Source organism: Arvicanthis niloticus, chromosome 18, assembly GCF_011762505.2.
Source record: "Arvicanthis niloticus isolate mArvNil1 chromosome 18, mArvNil1.pat.X, whole genome shotgun sequence".
NCBI classification, from domain to species: Eukaryota; Metazoa; Chordata; class Mammalia; order Rodentia; family Muridae; genus Arvicanthis; species Arvicanthis niloticus.
The window spans coordinates 31,238,663-31,260,413 of NC_047675.1; the positions used below are offsets into that span (position 1 = coordinate 31,238,663).

The window sequence follows — 21,751 nt, forward strand, 5'->3', positions numbered from 1 at the left end:
CAAGCAGGGCCTGGAGTAAGTGAGGCTAGAGGGAGAAGGGAAGGCAGAAAAAAGGGGAAAAAAGCAAGCTTCTTTTACCTAAATATAATAATAATCATCACATTTTAAAATGTATTTGGGCCAGACGGTGGTTGTCTTTAGTCTCAGCACTCAGGAGGCAGAAGCAGGCAGATCTCTGAGTTCCAGGCCAGCCTAGTAGTCTACAGAGTAAGTTCCAGGACAGCCAAAGCTACACAGAAAAACCCTGTCTTGGAAAAAAAAAATCTGGGAGGGGCCAGTGCTGCATATGTGACAGGGCAGGCTGACAGATAGCAAAGAACCTACTGGTGTCATTCTCTCAGTACACTGTGATGATCCCCGAGATCAAATTCAAGTACTCAAACTTGGCAGCAGTCACCTTGAACCTTCTCACCCTCCATCTCCTTTTTTATTTTGAGACAGGGTCTTGCTAAGGCCCAGGTCGGCCTTGAGTTTGCAATTCTCCTGCCTTAGTCTCTTAAATAGCTTAAATCAGAGGCCTGAGCCACCAGCCTAGACTATTTGATGTGTGCCTCGCATGGCCCGTACTGGTCCTATGCAAAGTACATCTTCAAAACCTACCCATTGGAGTTACTGAGCCACCCTGGCCTTTTCTCATGCACCAGTTTGCCTTGCATATTTGCAAGCTCAGAATTACTAGGCCCCACCGACTGTAAATCGAATATATTCTAAAACACAAATGCAATAAATCAAAATTAAAAAAAAAAAAACAGAGTGTCTTTTCTCCACAGGCACGGGCTGTTTTCGTTGTTACTCCACAAGCAGTGTGGTCCATTGACCATTTAACAGCATTTGCACTGTTGCAGACTCTCATAAGTAGTCTAAGAATGACACATTTGAATCTGAAAATTATGGTGCGCTCTTCAATCTCAGCAAGTATGTGACAGGAGGATCTCAAGGTGAAGATCTGCCTGAGCTGCACAGTGAGGTTGAGGTCAGACTAAAGTTTGGGGAGACCCTGCCTCAAAATTAAAGTGAGGTGCTGGGGCCTCACTGCAGATACCGCTGAGTGGTGGTAGAAGGAAACCATGCCTGGCATATACAAGCCACATGGTGAACATCAGTACTGCAAAAGAAGTATTGGGATGGTGCATATAGGTCATGTGCCAACACTTTCCTGTTTTACGTAAGAGGCTTGGGCATCCCAGGATTTTTGGTATATGGCAACAGGGAGGGACTTCTGGATCTCATCCCTCAAAGACACCACAGAAGTGGTGTTTTACTTTTGACAACAGCAGAGACAACGGGCCTTAACAGAATTGAAAGTATGCTTTACTTGGGCCACATGAAGTAGCACTCACCTCTAATCCTAGCACTTAGGAAGCTGAGACCGGAGGATAAAGACCTGGTCTCCCAAAAGTACAATAGTCCACTTAGTCCTTACTACGATCTTAGACTCTCAGTGTCCTTCTTGTGTGGATTTTGCAGGTAGAGAAAATGTGGTTCCGAATTTCCGGTGGTTTACCCAAGGTCACACAGTGACAGAGCTAGGCAGCTACGCTCACAGCCACCACACTAAGCTGGCGGACGCTGCAGAGGCTTATGAAACTCGTTCTTATCAACCCTGGATCGCTTGTTTTCCGTAGCTGTCCTGTTTCTTCTTGATTCCTTCCCGGTAGCGTGGGAGTGAGGCTGATGTCGACAAGGCCTTGTGAGACTCAACCTGTCAACAAGTCTTTGTGTATTTTGGATAGTCTCTCAGATCAAATTTCTCAGGCAAAGGACACAGGCAATTTTCAGGTTCTTGCTCCATGCCGTCCAACTTGAGGAGACATTGTGTCATGACCATGTTGCTATCGAATGAGATAACTACTTAGCCAACCGTGAGGGTGTGGTAGGGAGGAGATGCTTCCACGGCCTCTAAGACCCAAGTCGTGGCAGATGAGCTATGTCAGCACACGGGATTTGCTAGAAAATCGTCTGGGAGTGTGGGTATCATTCCCAGGCCCCTTGGCCATCTAAGGCTGGAAAGAGCATGAGAGGATTGAACTGGGGAAGAATTAGGAGATGGTGCCCTGGTCCCTCTTCTCTGCTCCCCCCCATGTGTATGTGTTTGTGTATGTCTGTGTGTGTGTTGTGTGTACATACATATGCATGTTTACATGACTGTGTGTGAATGTTTGCCATGGAGCACATTTGGAGGTCGGAGAACAACCTCAGGTGTCAGTCTTCACCTTAAACCTTGTTTCAGAGGGGCCCTTCATGTTGGCTTTTTCTGTTGTGTACACCTTCTGAGCTGGCTCATGAGCTACCCAGATTCTCCTGTTTCTGCCTCACATCTCACTGCAGTAGCACTGGGAGTGTAGATGCATGGTATTATGCCCAGCTTTACACAGATCCTGGGAACTTAAACTTAGATCCCCATGCTTGTGTGGCAAGTACTTTACCTACTGAATCATCCCTTCCAGCTTCCCATGGGAATCGTTCTTAAAGGAATACAGGACCGAACAATATTGGCCATTATGGAGGGGCTTTGTCCAGCCCAGAGCCTGATGCCAGCGAATGGGATACTGTAGCCTAATATTGTGAATGGTGAGCAGACTACAAGGAAATTGGCTGTATCCAACATACCAGATGGTTTCCATATTGACCCTGCAGGCAATAGCCACCTTGAGCATGTCTGAGGCCTTCCTTAGAGGAGTACGGAGCCTAATCAATGATGACATCGTATTCCTGAAGGGAAAGGAAAAGTCACAAGAATGGGAAGTGTGGTTAAGGCTCTCAATAAAGGACTCAGTGAACATGCCTTGGAGGAAATGGTGCATGTCAATGACTTACCAGACCTACAGAGCCGGAGACTATAGGTCAGTAAGAAAGATGTGCCCCTTACCTTCCACCCTCCCAGCACAGAAACCTAGAAACCCATTTCCCACCTGATCTGTTTATAAAAATGGAACCATCTCTTGCCATCCAGTCCCACACTTACTACTATAAACATCAGGCTCCATCTTCCTTTTCTGGCTGATTCCACAAAGGTCAACCTTTATTCCCAGGGAACCTTCCCTCATTCACTACCATGGTCTTCAGTGAGTGAACCTTCTCATGGTTGCCTTTAGGTCTAGACTCTAGCTGGAATGTGAGACTGGGAATACTCATCATACTGACTTCCTGCTCCTGACACAGTCTGACCCTCTATGATGATGCTAAGAAACCCAGGCAGGGGAGCACATACAAGAGTCTGCACAAAGCAAAGGCAATCAGGGAGCCCAGGGCTCTTAAACCCACAGGGAGCTCATCCGAGGGCTCCAGTCTTGGCTCCCACTCAGTGGGTGAAGCTTGACTCGTAATAGCCAAACTTTTAAGCCATTGCCAAGTAAGCAAACTGGGCAGGGATTGCAGGCAAGCCAGTTCGGTTGAAGAATCAAAACCATATACTGTGACCTGTCACCCCAAGGAGGAGGGACAAGACTCCACAGCTGGCGAGAAGCTGGTCATAACTCCTCCAGCCCCAGCCTCTGATGATGGAAATTGAGAAGATAAAGGCAGAACTTTCTGGTGCTTACACACCGCTCTCAGAGCTCCCTTCTGACCCCAGAAGCGTGAGCATCATCGCAGCCCATGGCAGAACCTGGCTGGAACATGAAGTGGACTCTGGGCTTGAGCCTCACCCTGTGCCTGGTGGTCCAGACAGCCTTAGGTAAGATCTTAACCTCTGCTGAGGGTGCGAGTCCCAGCTCAGCTGCTTCTGGACAGCGGGGCTTAGACAAAAGTCTAGGCAGATGGAAGGCAATGGTTCAGAGCAACTGTATGCCACCAGCTAGAAGTCTGAGCAAGTCATTTGTCTTCTCTGAGCCCCAGGCCTGCTCTGCAAAGTGAGGACCATGTCTCCTACCTTCTGGGATCAGTGAGGGACCTAAGAACATGACATGTCCCTGTCCCTCCTTCTGGCCTTTCCCCACTCCTTCTTGCCTTCTTTCTCCTAAGTGGGAGTCCCGCTTCTGCCTCTTTGTGCCCTACAATGGCCTCTTTACTGTCTGTGCCCTTCTCCCCAGTGTCCTTCTTTCTAAAATGAGTGTTATTCTCTGAACTGTGAAAACAGCATAACACATTAAAAACTGTTTATTGAGGTATTATCTATACATACAGCAAGATGCTCATATCTAAGTACATACATATATACATACATACATTCATACATACATACATTCATTCATTCATACATACATACATACACACATACACACATACATACATATGAATGATGATGATGTGACCAAATCTAGAATATTACCAGTATCCTATGTACCATTCCCCAGTTAACACCTTCAAAGTGACCACTGTTCTGACTTCTATTGTAGATTTATTTTGCCTAAAAAAAATTACATGAGTTCTTTTCTTTTGTTTTGTTTTTACAGAAGCTTTGATAAAACTGCTTTTAGCATTCTGTGGTATTACCTTCTTGTGTATTTACACACAGCTGTGATACTAGCATGTACACAGTTTTATTTTTAAGATGTTTAAAAATTATACTTTTTGAGTATGTGTGTGTGTACAAGAGTGCTTGTGTGTGTGTGTGTGTGTGTGTGTGTGTGTGTGCTCTTACTTGTGCATGCCACAGCACACTTGTGGAGGTCAGAGGACAAATCGCAAGAGTCCATTTTACCCTCTGGATCCCAGAGATCAAACTCAAATCATCAGGCTTAGCACCACACACTCCTGTCCTCTGAGCCATCCTGCTGGCCCCACAGATTTGTTATTGTCGCTATTGTTGTTAGTTTGTTTTTTATTTTCTTTTTATGTGTGTTGGTGTTTTGCCTGCATGTGTATCTATGTGAAGGTATCAGATGCTCTGAAACTGGGGTTCCAGACAGTTGTGAGCTGCCATGTGGGTGCTGGGAACTGAAACCTGGTCCTCTGAAAGAGCAGTCGGTGCTCTTAACCACTGAGCCATCTCTCCAGCTCCCTGACCTACAGTTTTATATTCTGCTTATTTTTTTTCACTTAAGTTCTTGTGGAATGTAGTTTATAGCTTTTATTTAGTTTTAAACTACATTCTTGTGGAATGTAGTTAGCTGCTGAGGTTGCTCTAGATCCTGATCAGAATGGGATGTGTGGAACTAGCATCATACAGAATTGCACGGGTAATATATGAGCGTCTTGCTCTGTGTATATCTTATACCTCAATAAACTACGGCCCATGTGCTATGTTTTCACAGTTCAGAGAATACTGGCTTTTCTAAAGAAGGACATTCGGTTTTAAAGGGAAGTCACTAAATCAAAGCACGTAAATATTTTATGACTCATTATATATTTTGCCAAGTTGTTTTTCCAAGGTATCGTGTTAATTTGTCCTCCACCAACACTGCAAGTGAATGCCCCTTTCACTGTGTCATCTCCAGAACTGGGTGCCATTGTTCATTAACTTATCAGGTGTCATCTGTAATTCTAGGTCTTGATAGTACTTTATGGATACTAGTAAGGTGGAATATTGGTGATTTAAAAGAATCTTTTTATTAAAAAATTAATCATGAGAGAGAGAGACAGAGTGCATGAGTAAGAGAGAGAGAGAATGAGAGGGGAAGCATATTTATATATGGAAATGCAGGCTCAGAAAACAATCTTGAGTTCTCACCTCGCCCCTTGTGTGACACAGGGTCTCTTTGTCTTTTTGTTGTTTCCAATCCCCAGCTGGGTATGCCAGTCTAGCTGGCCCAAGAGATTGTAACAATTCTCAGTTCCACTACCCACCTCCCTGTAAGAGCAGAGTGATCAGACACTTACGCCATGCATTCAGCTTCTATGTGGGCTCTAAGGAATAAAACCCAGGTCCTCACTCTCGCACAGAAAATATTTCTATCCACTGAACCATCTCTCCAGGCTTGAACTCCAGACCCTGAACTAGTGATCCTCCTGCCTCTGCATCCCAAGTGCCACCACAACTGGTTTAGAATACTGTTTTCATAAGTGCTTCCGTGCTCCCTCAGGGTAACAAAGTTGACACTGGACTAACCATGGCACTTTTCAGCAGCAGTTTAGAACTCTTTCACATGGTTGTGACTGGCTCCCCAGAGCCCGAGGAATGAATGAACTACATGGTTTACACCAGTCACCAGATATTCTATATGTGATGCGAGCCTTTGAGCTTATTTCCATATGTCTGTAGAAGAATTGGAGGCACCAGGAGATGGTACACATCTATAAGCCCCGCACTTATGAGACTGAGGCAGGAGGATCACAAGGGTTGTTCCATGAGTACATGCATGTGTGTGTGTGTGGTATATGTGGACACATGTATACAGATGGGCCCATGCAAGCAGAGGCCAGAGGACAATGGTGGATGTCCTGTTCTATCACTTTCTGCCTTCTTCTTTTAAGACAAGGTCTCTCACGGAACCTAGAGCTTGCCATCTTTCTGGCAAAGCTAGCTGGCCAGCAAGCCCCAGCAAGGATTATGAGTTGGAGGTCAGTTTGGGCTATAATAAATAGCAAGACTTTGTCTCAGAATCAAAAATAAAATCAAAAGTTCAGGCATGATGATACATACCTTTAATCCCCACACTTGTGAGACAGAGGCCTAGGAATTTGGTTTAGATTGGATGTTTTTAAGACACGAACTCAGGAAGTCCAAATGGCCTTGAACTCATGTAGCCAAGGATGATCTTGAACTCGTGACCTTCCTGCCTCAGCCTCCCGAGCGCTATGATTTCAGGTGTGTGCTGCCTTGCCTGGCTTGGGGATCTATATTTTCCAATCAATTCCTAAATAATTCTGCTCCATGGCTAGGATAAGTAATAACTTGGGTTGTATTTGCTTTCTGTCACTTTACTGACTGAGTTCCAAGGAACAGGAACAAAGAGTGATTCTGTTTTGATAAGGGAGGAAAGGGAAAAACAGACAAGGGCACTTAGAAAGGGACAATGAACGTGAGGTCTCACCGACACTTGGCAGTACAAGAGGGCAGGATGAGAGCCTAGAGGAAGAATACTCATAGACGAAGGCTGGATTCACTTGGTCTATCTCATATCTATTCCAAAAGCTGTCTATGGTTTGAGCATGCTTGCAGTGTGTGTGTGTGTGTGTGTGTGTGTGTGTGTGTGTGTGTGTGTGTGTGTAAAATAAGTGCATACACACTGTGGATGAATACACTACAAACCACTTATAGTCGCACTTGTAGGCATATGTATGTCCCCTGTGAACATGCATTTGTGTGTTTCTCATATATACCTGTGTATGTATAAATCTGCAAAGGTGCATTGATGCAAATGTATATATAAGTAAAAATGTATATAGAAAATTCCATCCCAGAAATGAACCAGGCAGGGGCTGAGGAGGCGACTCAGCCAGTTAAGTGCTTTGTGAAAAAGTGCAAGGACCTGAGTTTAGATACCCAGAACTCATCAAAATCCAAGCACAGCGGTCCGTGACTATAACGCCAGTGCTGAAGAAGAAGACAGAAACAGGTGCTGGCCACCCAGTGTAGCCACTCAGCAAACTCTAGGTTCAATGAGAGACCTTGTTTCAAAAAAAATAAAGAACAATTGATGAAGACACCAGAAATCAACCACTACACTCCATATGCATATGTACAAACAGCCCAGGCACGTTTACATGAACATAAAGAGACACGTACACACCACACGAGGGGCATATGAAAAAGAGACTGACCAGAAAACTAATTAGCAACCAGGAAAAAGGTGTAGTCGTGTTCAAACAGAAGTCAAAATAAATACCCCTTTCAGCCTGGCATTGTGCACACCTTTAATCCCAGCACTCAGGAGGTCAATGCAGGTGGATCTCTGTGGATTTGAGGCCAGCCTGGTCTACATAAGAGAGTTCGAGGATAGCCAAAGCTGCATAATTGAGAAAACTTGTCTCAAAAAAAAAAAAAACTCAAATACATAAATAGATAGATAAATGCCCCCCCTTTTTAAAGATATCTGTGCAATGATTGATTTTATTTATAGGAGTACACACCAGAAGAGAGCATCAGAACCCATTACAGATGGTAGAGAACTCAGGACCTCTGAAAGAGCAGACATTTCTCTTAACCACTGAACCATCTCTCTAGCCCTGATAAATGCCACTTTTATTGATATTAAGTGACACAAAGAGAGCAACCATGTCATATAACAGATAAACATGAGCTTTCATGTACCTACCAACATGGCTTTGAAATCTTAAATAATGAAGAAAGTCCTGATAGAAGCACAAAAGAAAATAAAACAGATATACAACTGTTATTTCTAAACTTCCAGGGTGTTATTTTGTTGTTTTAAGAAGCAGAAGCTAGGCTGGGGAGATGACTTAGTGAGTAAAACACTTGCAACATAAAGACCAGAATTCAGACCTCCAGAAACAATGTAAAAAAGCTGGGTGTTTTCTTTCGCCTGCCTGCCTGCAACCCCAACCCATGGGAGGCAGAAAAAGGGAATCTCTGGATCAAGATGTCTAACCAGACTAAACAAAATGGTAAGCTCTGGGCTGGACGACAGATGCTGTCTCAGTACATAGAGTAGACATCTGGTGTCAACCTCAAGTCTCTATTTGCACAAGCACACACGTGCACCTACACACAGACATACATGCACTTACACACATGAACACACACATATTAAAAAGTAGTTGACTGAGGGCTGGAGAGATGGCTCAGCAGTTAAGAGCACTGGCTGCTCTTCCAAAGGAGCCAGATTCAATTCCCAGCACCAACATAGCAGCTCACAATTGTCTGAAACTCCAGTTCTAGAGAACCCAGCACCCTATTCTGCATGTGGTACACTGATGTACATGCATGCAAAATACTCATAAACATAGAATTCTTAAGTATTTAAATAATAACTATTGATTTGTTGATATGTATATATGTGCATGTTTGTATATGTATATGATGTATATGTGTGTATATGTTATGTGTATTGTATATGTATGTGTGTGTGGAGGTGGATGTATGTGTATTGTATGTATATGTGTATATGTACCAATATAAAGCAAGCAGCAGCAGCAACCCCGGTCTGGTGGCACATTTTTGTAATTCCAGCATTTGGGAGACTGGGTTAGAAGGATGATGAGTTCAAAGCCAGCCTGAGTTATATAGTGAGACTCTGGAGAGAGGTGGGGAAAGAGAAGAAAGAGAGGAGAAAGGAGGAGAGAATGGATTCCATGGCAGGTATACCAGAATCCAATCCATGGCTGAGAATCATGAAACAGAGTGACAGTCCCTCTTCTCTTCCCAGGTACTTTGCACACCAAGGAACCTCTCCTGATCACCAAACACGGGATCCTACAAGGAAAGCAAGTGCATGTGGGAGACACACCCATCCGAGTCTTCCTGGGAGTCCCCTTCTCTAAACCTCCTGTGGGCTCCCGCAGGTTTGCTCCTCCAGAGCCCCCGCTACCCTGGGACGGCATCAGAGATGCCACCACCTACCCACCTTCGTAAGTGCCAGAGGATTGTGGGCTGGTAGATAAGCAGACCTGAGAGGTAGAGCGGACCAGTGCCTAGAGTATCTCACTAGAAACACCCTGTGACTATACCAAACTTGTAACCTATTCTTGGCCTCGGTTTCCAAACCTCTGTAGCGAGAGTAGACCAAATGGCATTTAAGGAACTGATCGTTGTGTTCGGGTTCGCGTGTGAAAGAGATCTAGACACGAGGGATGTGGTGACTGGCTATGCCACAGGACCTTCTAGTCCCAAAGGTACCCCACCACCAATTCTCATCCACACACCAGACCTGTGAATGGCGGATGGGCTCCAGCTTCCTAACAAACCTACACGGTACTATCAGCCACGCCCTGCAGAGGGCGCTCCAAGAACTACAAGGGTTGTTTCAGCTTTGATGTTCCAGTGTCTTGCTGCCGCCTGCAGCCTTCACATAGCAAGACTTGAACAAGGATTGCCCTTGGAACCCTAGGCTTGGCAGTCCAGCCAAAACAAATATATTTACTGTTTATTCAGACTACTGAATGATCATCTGTCCAGAACATTGTGTGGCAATCATTAACAATGTTCAGCATCAGCGGGCTAAAGAACAGGATTTAGAATCTGAGTGTCAGGTGATATTTAACAAGAAAAAAGTCCTATAACTCCCACTTTGATGCCTATTTTTAGGAAGAGTTCTACTGTTAGGATATGATCAACTAGAGACCAAGGGTGGGTTTGCTCTGTGCCAACCATGGGTGAGGTACAGGCTCAATTTCAAGCAATATATACTGGGGCTTGAATATATAGTATATAGTATGTGTTATATATTATATGTTATGTGTTAGATGTTGAATGTTATATATTATATGTTATGTGTTATATATTACATACTATATATTATTCATATAATAAATTATATGTATATATTATGCATACAATACATATTATAAACATATACTCAAGCCCCAGACATTCTGGCCATTCTCTAGCTATTATTTGGAATTTCTGTTATCAGAACATGGAGTGACCATTGTTTGGAACTTGAAGATCAGGGTTTGGAAGTGAGGGTGCCCATTGTATACACATTTGGATGTCAGTCATTGAAACTCACTATAAACTGTCAGGACAAGGGATGTTTGGATCTTAGAGAGTCAAGTGTAAGAATCTGTGGGTTACTTAGACCATTCTATAGGGCAACAATTGAGGGAAAGAGGCTATGCAGAAATGGTGGCTTCTACAGGGAAGCTGGGAGGAAGCGACTGGACTCTTGGACAGTATTTTTTGGAGAATTGGGTGAGCCTCATGAGAGAAAAATAATTTAATATAATGACTACGTTTTTCTCAAGAGAATAAGACATAGTGAGTTTGATCCCCAGCAACCACAGAAGTGCATGGTGGTATGCACTTATAATCCTGGTACTGGGGAAATGGAGACAGGAGCATCCCCAAGGTTCACTGACCAGCCAGTCTAGCCTAATTGATGAAGGCAATGAGAGACTCTGTTTCAAAGGAGGTAGGTTGTCCTTCTGAGAATGACATCAAAGGTTGACCCCTGGCATCCACATGCATACACACACACACACACACATCAGCATGCATACAAAAATAAGAGGGCCCACAAGATAGCTCAGCATGTGAAGGTTCTTGCCCCCAAGCTTGACGACCTGAGTTTCATTCCTAGAACCTACAGGGTAAAAAAGAAAACTGACCCCCAAAGTGTCCTCTGACCTCCAAACATGTGCCATGGCATGTGCATGTGCATGTGCACAACCAAATAAATAAACGTAATTTTAAAATTAGAAAAAGGAGGGCTGGAGAGATGGCTCAGCAGTTAAGAGCACTGACTGCTCTTCCAGAGGTCCTGAGTTCAAATCCCAGCAACCACATGGTGGCTCACAACCATGTGTAATGGGATCTGATGCCCTCTTATGGGGTGTATGAACACAGCAACAGTGTACTCACATAAATAAATAAATAAAAACCTTTGGGCCAGAGCGAGCGGGAGAAAGGGAGTGAAAAAAAAAGAAATTAGAAAAAGGAGAGAAAGAAGTCAAACCAGGAAACAGAAGTATTGGCTAGAAGTAGGGTCCTTCCTAGCATGCCCAAGGGCCTGCATTTGATCCTGGTACCACAAATTTTCAAAGAAGAAGAAAACCAAGCAAAGATCAAAGACAGACTTATGGACCCAGGCATAGTGGTACATGCCTGTTAACTAGCACTTGGGAGGTGGAGGCAAGAGGGTTAAGTGTTCAAGATCAACCTCAGTTATGTGGTAAGTTCAAGGCCTTCCTGGGTTACAGAAGACCCTGTCTAGAAGTGGAGGAAGGAAGAAAGGAAGGAAGGAAGATAGTAGATAGATGATAGATAGATAGATAGATGATAGATAGATAGATAGATGATAGATAGATAAATAGATGATAGATAGATAGATGATAGATGATAGATAGATAGATAGATAGATAATAGATGATAGATAGATAGATAGATAGATAGATAGATATGCTGCTTGCTGGTGACCTTTGAAGAGGCTAGGTAGAAGGAGGACAGTTGATCGAAGTTTATCCTGGGGGTGGGGGAGCTGGGAAGATGGGCTTAGTAAGTGAAGCACTTGTGTTACAAACATGAGGTCCTGAGTTCAAGCCCCAGAACCCACATAAAAAGCCAAGAGCCATGGCAAGAATTTGGAATGCCAGTACTGGAGAGACAGAAGCAAGAGGGGCCCTAGGGTTCACCAGTCAGCCAGCCTCACCTACTCAGCAACATCCAAGTAACTGAGAGACCCTGTTTAAAAAAAGATGGATGGATGGATGGATGGCCTCCGTGAGGAATGACACCGGAACGTTTTCTCTGACCTCAGCATGTATGCGCTGATGTACACACATGCACCTGCACACACAACCTAGGAGTGCTGCTGGCCAAGGTGGGTGGGAGACCCTAGGTCGGAATGAGGCAGGTTGAAGTGTTATGGGAAGGACACAGGAAAAAGGGAGGGTAGGCTGGACAAGAGAACTAACAGAGATAACAGGCAGACAAGTATTCCTGCACTCAATCAAGTAAAACCAGCCCCAAACTTGTAAGAATCACCATTCCAGGGGCTAGGCCAGCAGTGGGGAGTGGAGAGGTGGCCATATTGCACACACTCTTCAAATACCCTAAAAGTCCACATACCTTACCGGGTGCTGGAACACACAGCTACCCTGCTTTCCAGTTGGGGGATGAATCATTCAGGAGAAAAACAATTAATTGAAATCATTTCAACTAGCACTGTAGTCAATAGTGGAGAAAGGTTTATAGGACACAGAGGACGTGCCCATAAGAGGGAACCCATTTGAGCTGGCCTGAAACAGATGTGGGGATGTGCTGGGCCAGAAAGAAAGCATTTGGCAGAAGGCACAGAGGCACAAGGGTTTGGAAATCGCAGGCAAGCAGCCCTGCCTATCAGGAACAAAGGTATCTGGTGAGACGACCGGATGGAAAGGCGGAGCTAAATAGGACTGAGGGTGTCTGGATTTTTTTTTTCTCTGAGGGCAGTGGGGAACTAGGGAAATGGGTCTGGGGGAGGCAGGTCTTTGATGTAGCTCAGGCTGTCCTGGAACCTACTACACAGCCCAAAATACCCTTGATTACAGGTGTTGGCCAACGTGCCCTGAAAGAAGGGTTTTAAGAAGGGTGGTGCAGTGGTCGCCTCTGAGTTGTGTTCTGCTTTGTTTTTAATCGCTTTTATCAGTGTCCTCCAGAGTAATGACAATATGTTGAAGGACTGAGAAGAGCTTGAGGCTGTGTGTGTCCAGACCATAGATTTGATAGTCTTGGCAGGACAGCGGCCCTATGTTTGGAGTGGGGAAATATGACCTAGAGCTCCTTGGCCTGCTTGGAAGATAGCCGTCTGGGAGGGTGGGACATGAAGACAGAGCGGTACCCAGGGCTCCCAAGTTTTGGCCTTGACTTCATCCAGCAGTCTCCAATAAAAACTACCCGGGCTAAGGCAGACTAAGACCCGGGCTAAGGCAGTAAAAGCAAGACCGGTGGTAGAAGGAAGGATGGACCCTGGGGAGTCCTGCCTGTCTGGCGGTCCTAAACCTGACCACTGGTAGAAGAGAGAGAGAGAGAGAGAGAGAGAGAGAGAGAGAGAGAGAGAGAGAGAGAGAGAGAGAGAGAGAGAGAGAGAGAGAGAGAGAGAGAGAGAGAGAGAGAGAGAGACAACAGAAAACCTCCAGGAGGCATGCACACCTGCCCAGAGCCTGCCAGGCTTTTGTCTTAGATTCCTCTCAGCTCCCCTACCCCCACGCCCGCTCCGCTCCCCCTCCGGTCACTGCTGACCACAGGTTGAAATCATTCTCTTCACTACCAATCCAAACTCCTTGCATGCCCACAGGTGCCTTCAGGAATCCTGGGGGCAGATAATATCCATGTACTTAAGCACGCGGAAACACTATGAGTGGCTGCATTTCAGTGAGGACTGCCTCTACCTGAATGTGTACGCCCCAGTGCTCGCACCTGGGGAGCCTCTGCTGCCGGTGAGTACTCTTTTCTATTGCCTGCTGTGCCCTCTCTATCACCCTACAGACCAGCTCAGGCTTATGCGACCTCTCTTGCCTAGGTGATGGTTTGGTTCCCTGGAGGTGCCTTCCTCATCGGTTCCGCTTCCACCTACGAAGGCTCAGAGCTGGCGGCTCGTGGGAAAGTGATACTGGTGTTTCTACAATACAGGCTGGGCATCCTGGGCTTTTTCAGGTAGGCCTTGGACCAGGAGTGGGGCCTTCACCTTCCTACTTACTGGTCCCAGGCGCAGATGGCAGGCACTGACAGAAGGGGCGTGGGCCGTGGGCGGGACTGAGTGAAGAGGGTGGCATGAGTACCTGACACTGTTGAAGGAACCAGCAGGCGCTAGATACCATTTCAAGGGAGCGAGTCTAAGGAAGCCTTAGGTTGGGTGAACTGGCAGCTTTCTGAATCCTCACCATCGAGGGTTGGAACCCTGACCATGAATCTCGTGTGCCTAGCACTGGCAACAGCCATGCCCGCGGAAACTGGGGGCTGCTGGACCAGATAGCTGCTCTGAGGTGGGTGCAGGAGAACATCCAAGCCTTTGGTGGAGACCCGGACAAAGTAACACTATTTGGCCAGTCGGCGGGAGCTATGTGCATCTCAGGACTGGTGAGTGCAATTTCCATTGGACCAGCAGAGAAATAGGCCAGCATGTTCCCACACTGCACAAACACATGTGCAGACCTGTATGTATGTCCACAGACATGTGGGTCCACAGACATATTCTCACCCCTTGCCCAGGACAGCATTCCTGTCAAGGAGGCAGCTGCTCATAGTCAAGGATGCTTTCTCTTCAAGAATAGCATCCAAGGAGGTCGCTGAGATGACTCAGTAAGTAAAAGTGCTTGGCGACAAGGCTAATGACCTGAGTTATCATATTAAGCATGGTCTCAAAAGCCACAGTTGAAACTCAAACCTGAGTGTTTTCTATGTGACAGGTATTCTTCTTCTATACACCTTATGTGTATTACTGTATTTAATTCCCCCAATCTGAGAGAGACAGAGACAGAGACAGAGACAGAGAGGGGGAATTAGGTGTGTTAGTCTTAAAACTTGGAGGCTGGAGAGATGACTCAGAGGTTAAGAGCACTGGCTGCACTTCCAGAGAACCCTAATTCAATTCTCAGCACCCACGTAGCAGCTCACAACTGTCTGTAACTCCAGTTCCAGGAAATTTGACACCCTTACACAGACATATCTGCAAGCAGAACACCAATATACATTTAAAAAAAAAAAAAAAAAAAAAAACTTGAGGGAGATGAGAGATTCAAGGGTAGCCTCAGCTACATAGTAAATCTGAAACCAGTGTGGACAACATGAGACTGTCTCAAAAAAAAAAAAAAAAAAAAAAATCCAAGAGACAGGCAGATCTGTAATCCCAGCATTCCAGAGGCAGACTGAAAAGTATCTGGCCAACCTGAGCTACATAGCAAGGCCCTCTCTGTCCAAAACTAACAAATTAATTGACCAAATAAATAAATAATCTTGAAGATAAAGACATTGATGCACAGAAAACAAACTACTTTAAGTGACGTCTCCAGCCAGGGTAGGTTTTGCTGTGTGGTTTGGTTTAGCTTGGATATATTTTGTTGTTGTTTGTTAACACTGTGTCTCACTCTGCTGCCCTTGCTGGCCTCAGACTTGGTATTTAGACCAAGCTGGCCCAGAATTTTTTATAAAGACAAGGTTGGCCTCAGATGTATGGCTTATAACCATCCTCCTGAGAACAGGGACAGCTTTTAAGCAGGGAAATGATACGCTCAGATGTGGATTAGAGGGGGCTCTCAGTCTTCTACAAGGAGCTGAATTAGAAAGAAGTAGGAACTCGGACTTGGAGACCAGTCCAAGCCGGGAGGTGAGGGAGCAGGGTTTGTCCTGGTAGAGACAATGAGGGCAGGAAGAATGGAGAATAGAGGGTGCTCACTGAGTGATTCACACGGCCAAATGTCCTGGACTAGAATAGCTGCATGTGGCAGAGCAGGGAAGGGACAGGGGTTCTACCCAGTTTGAGACTGACTAGAGCAGGTTTGAGACATACATTCTGAGATATACAAAGATCTAACTTCTCCAAGAGAGCTGTTAGCACAGGTAATTGGAGCTGTGGTGATGGAGTCCCACCTACCTTCATTTGTAACCTATTTCAGAGAAAGACCCTCTTACTCACACCTCTCAAATCCTCAGATCAACTCTTGGGACCTCTAGAGGCCCCTGCATAGGGCAGAGACTGAACAGTGCTGGCTTTAAGTCTAGGCTCTAACCTTTGACCTACAGCCCCCTCCAAGATTTCTCAGGCTGCTCAGAAATGGTCAGGCAGGTACCCCAAAATAACTCAAGTGACCCTATATATGGATCTCATGGGTACTCTGCTTCTAATCCCTATAGCTGATGTCACCCCTAGCCCAGGGTCTATTCCATCAAGCCATTTCCCAGAGTGGTACTGTGGTACTGAAAGCCTTCATCACTCAAGATCCACTGACATCAGCCAAGGTAAGCATCGCTCGTCTCTCAGAGCTCAGCAAGAGGAGAGAAGGATGGAGGCATCCCTGTACACCCCTTCTCTTCTGCAGAAGATTGCTCACCTGGCTGGCTGCGATCACAACAGCACAAAGATCATGGTAGAATGCCTGAGGGCTCTATCAGCAAAGGAGGTGATGCATGTTTCCAAAAAGATGGTAGGTAGAACATTCCAAATGCCCTCCCTGTCAGCCTGCATACTATAACATTGATGCTTCCCCAGGGAACCTGTCTCTGGCACACACTGGGGGAGTTTCTCTTGATTCCTATCTTTCTCTCTTCTTTACAGACATTCTTTTATGCTGACACCCATAAAGATCCAAAAGACGTGAGTAAGCAGTGGTCTTCGATTTGAGTGTTTATTAAATATCTACTGTGTGCCAGGTCCTCAGGATACTTGAGGAACTATTCAGGCTAAACTTCCTTCCCTAGTGAAATTGATGTTCCACTAGAGAGAGACAATAAGCCCTATAAATAAATAAACTACTCACTTTCCTAGGAGGTAACGGCAATAAGAGAAGGAGCCAAGCATGGTAAAGTGAGTGTAATTTTAAATGTAATGGATTATACATGCCTCAGTGAAGTGATATAGTGTAAAGATTTTTAAGAGATAAAGAACGAACTGTGGGGATGGCTGGAGCAAGCATCTGAAATCTAAGTAGCCTGATCCTGTCTGTCCCTGTCCCTTTCCATGCTCACCTTCCTAAGTATCAATATGGGCAATCTCAGTTTTTACCAAAAAGGCTTAAGCTGAAACAGCTCCTGATACAGACGTGCCAAGCTGAGCACCTAAGCCACAAAGACCCTCAGAGGGTATGTGGGATGAGCAGCTGGAAAAATGTCCATGGCTTTGCAGATCATGTGGTTCCTGAGCCCAGTGGTGGATGGTGTGGTGTTCCCAGAAGACCCTGTGGTGCTCCTGACCCGTGGGCAGGTTAAACCTGTGCCCTACCTTCTAGGTGTCAACAGCGTGGAGTTCCAGTGGTCCTTGCCTTTTGTGAGTGGATAGGAAAGGTGCTCACCACCGTTGGTTTGCAGAGGATGCCCCTGGGGCAATGTTTGGGTACCAAGTCAGATCTTGGTGGCCCCACTGAGGATGCAAAAGTCACTTGTGTTCATTCTCTGTGTAGGAGGAGCTGGCTAGGAGTGATGGAGGGGAGATAGGAAAGGAGTAATCAACCCCTGAGCCTCCGAACAACTATGCATCCTAGGGGCCTCTTTTACTCCCAGGGTCAGGGCAAATGTTCTAACTCAGAATTGGCCCTCCCAGCTCAGCTTCAGTTCAGAACCAGGTGGCAATGTCAGACAGTTGAGCAGGACAGGTTGTGGGCCTTTCTTGGGAAGTTTCTTGTCTGAGAATTTTACATGTAAATAAGCAAGACCTCAGACCTGATCCAGGACCCCTGGGTCCTTCTCCTCTGAGCAGATCATGAAGCTCCATCTAAATCAACGTATGATGAACAAAAACTACATCACAAAACTGCTCTGGAGTTTCAACGTTCTGCTGGTGAGGGGTCCTATGGGCAGAGTTATTCAGTGTGAACAGGACTACACCCTGACCCCCAACACATACACATACTTCTTTTAAAATGTAGGAGCTGCTCTGCACAGGGGGGGCCTGAAACAGTTCTTAGGGAATCCTAACGGGGTTTGACATGGAATGAGATGGTTGCTGACAGGCATGGTCTCTAAGGCATCCTTAGAGTCATAGGAGATAAAAGTGAGGATAAGAATAAATCATGATAGAAACCTTCCTAGAGATCCTATTCCCAAAAGATCTTGGGGAGCTGAGATGGGTGTAAGCCAATGGTATATCCACCCTGGCCCAGCTGGTCCTGCAGGCCTCAGGGTGAGTCTTGCATCCTGGCTCAGAATATTACTAAGGAGCAGACACCACTGGTGGCAAGAGAGTACTTGAATGACGCTATCAGTAACCATGACTGGAAGATGTTCCGAAACCGCCTGACAGACCTAGTAGGAGATGCCACCTTCGTCTATGCCACACTCCAAGCCGCACGCTACCACCGAGGTACGGGGGTCCCTCAGAATAACCACACTGCTCCCCTAAACTCTTCAGCTGAACTCCTTCCAACTGGAGTCACCAGCTCTTTCCCTGCTTTGAGCTAGTACAGGACTCCAAGAGGCCACAAAAAAGGCAGTAAAAAACAGAGCAAGAACTGTCCCTCAGGAATAAAGGCTGAACCTCAGCCTCCCTAGAGGAGAAAGCAGGGGTGGCAGAGACAGTGCCTAGGTTAAGAGCAACTTAAAAGCCAGGCTGACTGGGTTTGGGAAAATGAGTCTGAGAGGTCAATGGTGAGGCCAGAGAGGACAGCCATTGAAGGCCCTTAAATACCATGTCCCGAACAGAACACTCAGAAGAGGGGAGGTGACAGCTTCCATGACCCTTGCCATAATCTTGCCAATTAGGTTGCAATGTCCCTAGCTCTGCAGATGAGGAACTGCAGCTCCGACAGTTTGAGTGACTTGCCCACTGTCATTTAGTGATGACTAGTGCAGGCAGGGTTCTAATTTGCTCAGTGATTCTAAGTCTGAATCCCTGCCTGGTGTTGGTGGATGTGGTGCCTGGGGTAAGACAGGGAGGTCAAGCAGAGGCTTCCTCACCCATCTCGTTTATTCACAGATGCTGGCTCCCCCGTCTACCTGTACGAGTTCAGGCACCATACTCCTTCAGGCATCATTGTCAAACCTCGAAGCGATGGAGCAGATCATGCGGACGAACTCACCTATCTCTTTGGAAGCCCCTTCTCCAAAGGTCCTGACACCTAATCTCCCCACCGTGTATGAAGACCCACACCTCCACTGGCTGACCACAGGGAACCATTCAGTCTCTAGTGTGGCATGTATTCCCAGATGTGGAATGGGAGGTTGGCATCCCACCCCCCCACCCCCCACCCCCGAGCTCTTTCCAAAATACCACATCCTCTTCTGCCTCCAGGTGTATCCACAGGTGAAGAAAAGGAATTCAGCCTCCGGATAATGAAATACTGGGCCAACTTTGCCCACACTGGGTGAGTCTAACCCCTTACACATATAGACAATATTAGGCCCACAGGAACTATACAGTCAAGCCTGAGCCCTTCTCTTTTTCCCTGTCAGTCATGCAATCCTAAATGCCCCTAAAATGGTTCCCTTCTGTCTCATGATGCACATTCTTCATTCACTCAAGCATCTAACAGCATCTCACCAATGTCCTCCTTTTTATCCTACCCTAGTACTGGAAGCTGGGGTTCAAGGATGCCCTAAGCATGTGCTACATCCTCCTACCCCACCCCATGAAAACAAGATTCCAAACAGGCACAAGGGAGCTGCCCCGTGGGGAGCCTCAAGGAGGGGTCGGGTCCTGTTTGAGTGGCAGAGAGAGCCTCAAGCAGAGGCAGCATTTGGTCTGAGCTTCAGGTTCCCTGTGTGTATTTTCTTTGCTCCACCTTCTCTCCTCCATTGTCCTGTGGCACTGAAGGACTTGTTCTGAAATATCATCTGAGTTATTCACTTGCTCAAAACCCTTGATCATGCCCCCAGAGTAAAGTTCCATCCCCTTAGCCTGGCAGGGAAAGCCCTTCAAAATGTTTCCTGTGGTACCATTCTTTCTGCATACCATCCTCTTTATGCTCATCCAGATCTTACCTAGCCCTGTACTGCCAGGAAGCTCACTTCTCCCATCTCCTTCCTTGGGCCTTGCTTTGTAGCCTGTGCTGGCCTCAAACTCACAATTCTCCTGCCTTCACCTCGTGAGTGCTGGGACTCCTGAGTTTTCACCATCACACCCAGCTCTCCTATTCCTTCATAAAGATCTAAGTATCATTGCCACAAAGCTCTCCTGGCTCTCAGCTCCTCAAGTAAAGGTAAATGGGGGGCAGAGGGGCAAGCCGAATGAGTGATAAGAATCTCTTTCCACTTTGGGGGGTCAGGGATCCCAATGGCGAAAAGCTGCCCTACTGGCCACTCTTTGACAAGGATGAAAAGTATCTGCAGTTGGACTTCGATACAAGAGTGGGTGTGAAGCTCAAGGAAGAAAAGATGGCTTTCTGGAGACGGCTGCGCCAGTCTCAGAAACCTTAGAAGCACCAGCCATACTGAGAGTGACCAAGCTAGAGGGAGCTGTCCTACCATTCTGCCTCAAGGAGACTGGCCCTGGATACATCGGAGGACAAAAATCCTCTCCACTCAATCTAGGACCTGTAGACACTCCCGACTGCCTTCAGGCTATAGCTGGAGCCCTTACCCATCGTTTGGGGCTTAGTACCACCAATCTAGCCTGATGTCCCAATAACACCTTATATCTCACTGTCTAAACCAGGCCAGGGCCTTTCATCGCACTGTGCTCTACCCACCCCCCACTTAGCCCCGCCCCATATTAGCCCCACCCTCACCTTAGCCCCGCCCCCACTTCAGAACAAATTCTTTTCTTCGTATAAGACCTTTTATCGTTCATGATTTATCTGTAGCCTTCGCTTATGGAAAGTTCACACAGCTGCCATTTCCTGTACCCTGCCGTCATTGACCGTCTACTCTGTTCAGTCTGCTTGCTTATGCTGCCCTCGAGGCCCCAGACAATCCATTCATAATATGGTGAAAAGCTTTGATGGCTTGGGGTCTGTATACCCTTCTCACACTCTCCCCGCCCCCGCCCCCGCCCCTCCCCCCCCCCCCCCCCCCCCCCCCGTGCTTCCAAAGCCTGTACCTAGGGATTGTGATCAATTAAAAATGTGTTGGCTTGATCCTTGATGTCTCTCTGTGTAAAATAGTTGGGTGAAATGGATGTGATGTCAGTTTGAGCACTTAGAGTAACAGAACATGGCTGCTTGCCGCTTCCTGAGCTATGCTTGCTAGAGGGACTGAAGCGAAGGCATTCAGACTGCCAAGCATTTCTCTGGTGCCAGTTGTGGTAGTGAATGCCTGTAATCTCAGCATTTGGAACCTGAGAAAGGAGAGTCCAAGGTGTTCAAGGTCATCTTCAGCCACATTAAGTTTGAGTCCAGCCCAGATGACATTAAGACCCTATCACAAAAAATGACAATAAATCAGGAAGGAAGGAAGGAAGGAAGGAAGGAAGGAAGGAAGGAAGGAAGGAAGAAAGAAAGAAAGAAAGAAAAGCAGGGCTCATTTCTTCTCTATCTCAAGTATCTCTTCTCCCCATGGATATCAGAACACCACACCCACCCCATGCTCACAGCCATTAGGTTTTTTTTTTCCGATTTATTTATTTTGTGTATATGAGTACACTGTAGCTGTCTTTAGACATACCAGAATTAGACATCAGATCTCATT

General features: G+C 46.3%; 1 protein-coding gene across 2 annotated transcripts; it reads left to right on the plus strand.

Moving 5' to 3' along the window:
* Window positions 1-824: 824 nt before the first annotated feature.
* Window positions 825-20,621, plus strand: Ces4a (carboxylesterase 4A). 2 transcript variants are annotated; one of them, XM_034522984.2, is made up of 14 exons: window positions 825-3,676; window positions 9,210-9,411; window positions 13,776-13,917; window positions 14,001-14,134; window positions 14,404-14,557; window positions 16,331-16,435; window positions 16,516-16,620; window positions 16,752-16,790; window positions 17,319-17,459; window positions 17,889-17,969; window positions 18,335-18,491; window positions 19,104-19,235; window positions 19,419-19,491; window positions 20,392-20,621. In XM_034522984.2, the coding sequence occupies exons 1-14, from the start codon at window positions 3,598-3,600 to the stop codon at window positions 20,540-20,542; spliced, it is 1,695 nt and encodes a 564-aa protein (XP_034378875.1). In that variant the 5' UTR covers window positions 825-3,597; the 3' UTR covers window positions 20,543-20,621. The 2 variants fall into 2 exon arrangements, with proteins under 2 accessions (XP_034378875.1, XP_076771860.1); XM_076915745.1 differs by lacking the exons at window positions 825-3,676; window positions 9,210-9,411 and adding an exon at window positions 12,905-13,029.
* The last annotated feature ends 1,130 nt before the right edge of the window (window positions 20,622-21,751 follow it).

Coding starts and splice junctions, on each gene's coding strand:
- Ces4a (XM_034522984.2), top strand. CDS start 3,598: ATGGCAGAACCTGGCTGGAACATGAAGTGGACTCTGGGCTTGAGCCTC. Junction 3,677..9,209: donor GGTGGTCCAGACAGCCTTAG/GTAAGATCTTAA, acceptor TTCTCTTCCCAG/GTACTTTGCACACCAAGGAA. Junction 17,460..17,888: donor TCCAGTGGTCCTTGCCTTTT/GTGAGTGGATAG, acceptor TCCTCTGAGCAG/ATCATGAAGCTCCATCTAAA.